The sequence below is a fragment of the Dermacentor albipictus genome, chromosome 1, assembly GCF_038994185.2.
Source record: "Dermacentor albipictus isolate Rhodes 1998 colony chromosome 1, USDA_Dalb.pri_finalv2, whole genome shotgun sequence".
Lineage (NCBI taxonomy): Eukaryota > Metazoa > Arthropoda > Arachnida > Ixodida > Ixodidae > Dermacentor > Dermacentor albipictus.
In genome coordinates, this window is record NC_091821.1 from 478,233,865 (window position 1) to 478,238,374 (window position 4,510).

Sequence of the window (4,510 nt, forward strand, 5' to 3'; positions counted from 1 at the left end):
TTTCCAAGTCAGTCTCAATGGTTGCAAGCGTGCACGATAAATGGTGACGCGCGGCGATTAGCACACCACCACCTCGTGAGATTTCGCGGTCTTTCCGGAAAAGGCAGAAATTCGGCAAGTCAGCAAGAACCTCAGTATCGGTAATATCGTCAGTGAGCCAGGTTTCAGTTATTATCAGCAAATTACTGTTAGACGACAACACGAGGTTAGACAAAATATCGCGTTTAGGAAGGAAGCTGCGTGCGTTGGCAAAGATTACGGAAAGGTAGAGGTTAGCTCGTGTCGATACCGTAGGGCGTTTCCCGCGTCGAGTTGGCTGCTATTGCAATTCTTTCACACTCTGTGTGCGTTCATCAAAAACATAGCGCTTATTACCCATAAACAGAGTTTTAAAGCGCAGGGAGTAAGGTGCTGATTTGCTTTTTGCGAATGAAAGAAGGTGTCCGCGGGCCAATTGAACAGGACGCGTAAAATCCTCGCCAACACTGAAGTTTGTTCCTTTGAATTTAGGGCCGTTAGAGAGAACAAGATCTTTTGTTTTATGAAAGGTGAACTTCACTATTATGGGGCGGTTACGATTAGCTGCACGATTGCCCAAGCGGTGCACGCGCTCGATTTCTTTTGGGTCAAGAGTGATGCTCATATGTTTGCGACACTGGTCAATGATTATGTGCTCCGATTGCGCGAACGACTCTGACCCTGAAGATTCATCAATACCATAAAAAATTAGATTGTTGCGCCGAGAATGATTCTCGGCATCATCAAGACGCGCTTCCAGCCTCTGAATTGTGTGTGCTGCACGGGTAGCATCACTCTTCACGCTTTCTATATCAGAACGCAAGGGGATTAGGTTTTGGTAGTGGGTCTCCAGGTTCGTCATGCGCACGCTCAGGTCGGATATTGCTTTGTCAGTTGTTAGTAACTGAGACTTGAGGCCTTGAATTTCGGTGATCAGTTGCGATTGACCTGCGGATAGGCTCTTAAGTTCCTTTAGTACGGCTTGACTATCAGGTCCAGGGTTAGTTTCGATGTCACCCGCCAGCAACAATAAAGAGCGAATAACATCACAACAGTGAACAACAATGGAAAGGCAGCAATGTGGGCCCGGCAGCTGCAGTAGAAAGTAATTACTTGAACGCTTCGTGAAAAGACTGTATGATTTACTAACCTGCATGTAGAACATCAGCGGATTAGCGTGCTGTGTTGAAGCACAGCAGCCGGGCCCACAAAACACCTCCGTGCGCGCCTGCTCTTTTATATCGGATGGGCGAATTGATGTTGGTGGCGATAGGTATTCCAGCCGCAAGTCGAGTGACGCTGCCGGGAACAGTGGCGCTGCCATACACACGGACGGTGTCAATGGTCTGGAAGTGATGGTGGCATTCATTGGGTTGTAGAAAGCAGTTGTGTCGTGGTCGACATGCCAGGGAGGATGCGGTTGGGGTGCGTCTAGAAGAACCATAGCCAGGGCAGGGAACAGAACGTAGATCATCGTGGGAAGTGACACCTGCATGTAGAACATCAGCGGATTAGCGTGCTGTGTTGAAGCACAGCAGCCGGGCCCACAAAACGCCTCCGTGCGCGCCTGCTCTTTTATATCGGATGGGCGAATTGATGTTGGTGGCGATAGGTATTCCAGCCGCAAATCGAGTGACGCTGCCGGGAACAGTGGCGCTGCCAGACACATGGACGGTGTCAACAGTCTGGAAGTGATGGTGGCATTCATTGGGCTGTAGAAAGCAGTTGTGTCGTGGTCGACATGCCAGGGAGGATGCGGTTGGGGTGCGTCTAGAAGAACCATAGCCAGGGCAGGGAACAGAACGTAGATCATCGTGGGAAGTGACACCTGCATGTAGAACATCAGCGGATTAGCGTGCTGTGTTGAAGCACAGCAGCCGGGCCCACGTGCTCAACGCAGATGAAGCTGGGTTGTTCGTCAATCTTCAGCCCGAGAAAAGTCTCAGCATAACAGGTGAGACGTGTCAAGGCGGAAAAAAAAGCAAAGAAAGAGTCACCGTATTGTTGTGCTGCAACGCTGATGGAACCGAAAAGCTCAAGCCTACTGTCATTGGCAAATACTGGAAGCCACGCTGCTTTTCGCGTAACCCACGCCTTCCTGTCATTTATAAAGCGAATAAGAAGGCATGGATGACCGGAGCCCTTTTCACAGAGTTCCTCACATTTCTGGATGCCCGGATGCGTGCCGCGAACCGTAGAATTCTTCTGGTTCTCGACAATTGTGCCGCGCACCCTGTCGATCCTTCGTGGCTGCAAAACGTAAAAGTAATTTTCCTGCTGCCCGACTGCACCAGCCACTTGCAGCCCCTAGATGCAGGAATCATTAGAAACACGAAATTTCACTTTAGGAGCTTGTTGATCAGACGCTTTTTGGCCAAGATTGACCGGAAAGATGCCAGCTTGAAGGTGGATCTTCTTGATGCCATCCATTTTCTGGCGATGTCATGGGATCGCGTCAAACCTGACACCACCATCGCCAACTGCTTCAAGAAGTGTGGCTTTTTTTGTGCACCTGGCGATACTGAGGAAAATGGAGATGACGGCACAGAGATTGACATCCCGGACTGGGGTGACCTCAATGTCGACGCGTCTCCGGAAGAGTTTGTATCGGCGGACGACCAACTGGCGACATGTGAATTGCACACCATCCAAGACATCATTGCAGATGTTACCGCTGAAGAGGAGAGCGACGACGATGACAACCAAGACGCCGGAGATTGCAGCAGCGATCGTCGGCCATTAAATACTGACGATGCTCTCGAAGCTTTGGACGGGCTTCGTGGCTTTGTCGCGTCTGTGGAGCTCAGCAAGGAAACTGCTACTCGTTTTTACGAGTTCCAGAAAAGCTTGCTGCAGGACCTCGAAAAGCAAAAAGTGCAGCACAAAGTGACGGATTATTTTAAAGTGCTTTAATAAAAGCAAGTTCTGTGCCAAGTATGTATTATTCGCGATCTTTTGGAGTCCGTTTTGGATAATACGATTTTTGGATAATACGTTTTTATTTTCGGTGCCCATGAGAATCGTATCAACGAGATTCCACTGTAATTGCACCGAAGTTATAGTCGCGACAGAGAGCACGTATAAAAAGCAGGAGTTCTGCAAGATATATGAGGGCAAGTCAAATGAATGAGCGAACAACAGGGTACTTTATTTAAAAGTAGTCTTCATGAGAATTTAGACATTTGTCCTATTGACTAACGAGTCGCGTGATTCCCGTGTTATAAAACTCCTTTAGATAGGATTAGACGTGGTACGAAAAAACGTACCTACAATGTCCTCTGGAGCCATTCTATTAAGGTACCGTAACAAAGCGTATTGTGCATACAGTTCTTACAGCTAACTTTGGTATCACTACATACGCCCGGCAACACAAGCTATATATGCCACATCACTCGCATTCGTGACTGTACCAGATGCCCTCCATATTCTGGTTAATCGTGCCCACTGTACCGAGACAAAAGAAAGATCATGGGCGCAGGTGCCTTTAAAGTATTTCGACCCTGCAAGACACCGCCGCGCATGCCAGGGGAGCTGTCTATGGGAACACTCCCTGGCATACACCAGCCTCGGCGGCCCCAACCTACGGAACACCCTGCTCCGCTCAGCAGCTGAGTGGAGAAGCGTGAATGCACATGCGCCCTTTGTTTAGCCTCAAGCAAGCTAGTGGAGCGACAAACATGGTCCGTTTACAAGCTGCCTGAGCGGAGCATACAGCCCGCTGGCTAGCGTTGGCATCAGAAAGGATTGGATTGGATACAGAAAGCAAGCTCGCTGGCTATCACATGGCGCTCCCCAAGTTGGCGCTTTATTTCCACTGGATAAAATAGTCCGGTAATGCATTACAAGCGCATGTCTAGATACTTCATGGACAAATAAGTTATATGTGTTCGATTTAATTTATAAAAGTGATCAATCGGTGTTTTTATTTTTTTTTCATTACCCTGAATTTGGCCAGAGGGCGGTGCAACTACGAAAGGTTAACTCCACTACGCTAACCTAAATGCGAAAATCGCCTGCCGCTCAGCTGTGGCTTAGCTGGCCAACTTGGAATGGAGTGGACCGACAACACGTTCTACTAAAACACTATTATTCTCAGGTGCTCTCCTGAGCCCTCCATTTGTTGGTTACATGTTCCCTCCTGCTGGATCAGCGCTTGTATATACAATCTATCATCGCGACGAGAAAAGCACACCGTGGCTTCTGCAACATGCCCCGACCATGCGAGGAGAATTACGAAACACCAACAAGGAATCTCCTGACCATAGCTTCCGAGCTCCAAACTCATAACCTTGTCGGGTGACACTCGCACCAGCAAACACTGCGTGACCACTGAAAACTGCACACCACCGGAAAATTCCTTTTCGTTACCGCGTTGCACACGCTGGCGGACCGGTGCGACTACAAGGAAAAAGAGCGCATGATTCGCAACAGGTTCGTGGTCGGCCTCAGGGATGCTAAGCTCTCCGAGTCGCTTCAAATGGATGCGAATTTG

General features: G+C 48.9%; 1 protein-coding gene across 1 annotated transcript; it reads right to left on the reverse strand.

Annotated features, from left to right (window-relative positions):
• Positions 1 to 319: 319 nt before the first annotated feature.
• On the reverse strand, positions 320 to 1,831 carry LOC139054537 (uncharacterized). The gene has a single exon (XM_070531640.1). It carries the CDS (start codon positions 1,829 to 1,831, stop codon positions 320 to 322), a length of 1,512 nt encoding a protein of 503 aa, XP_070387741.1.
• Between the last annotated feature and the right edge of the window lie 2,679 nt (positions 1,832 to 4,510).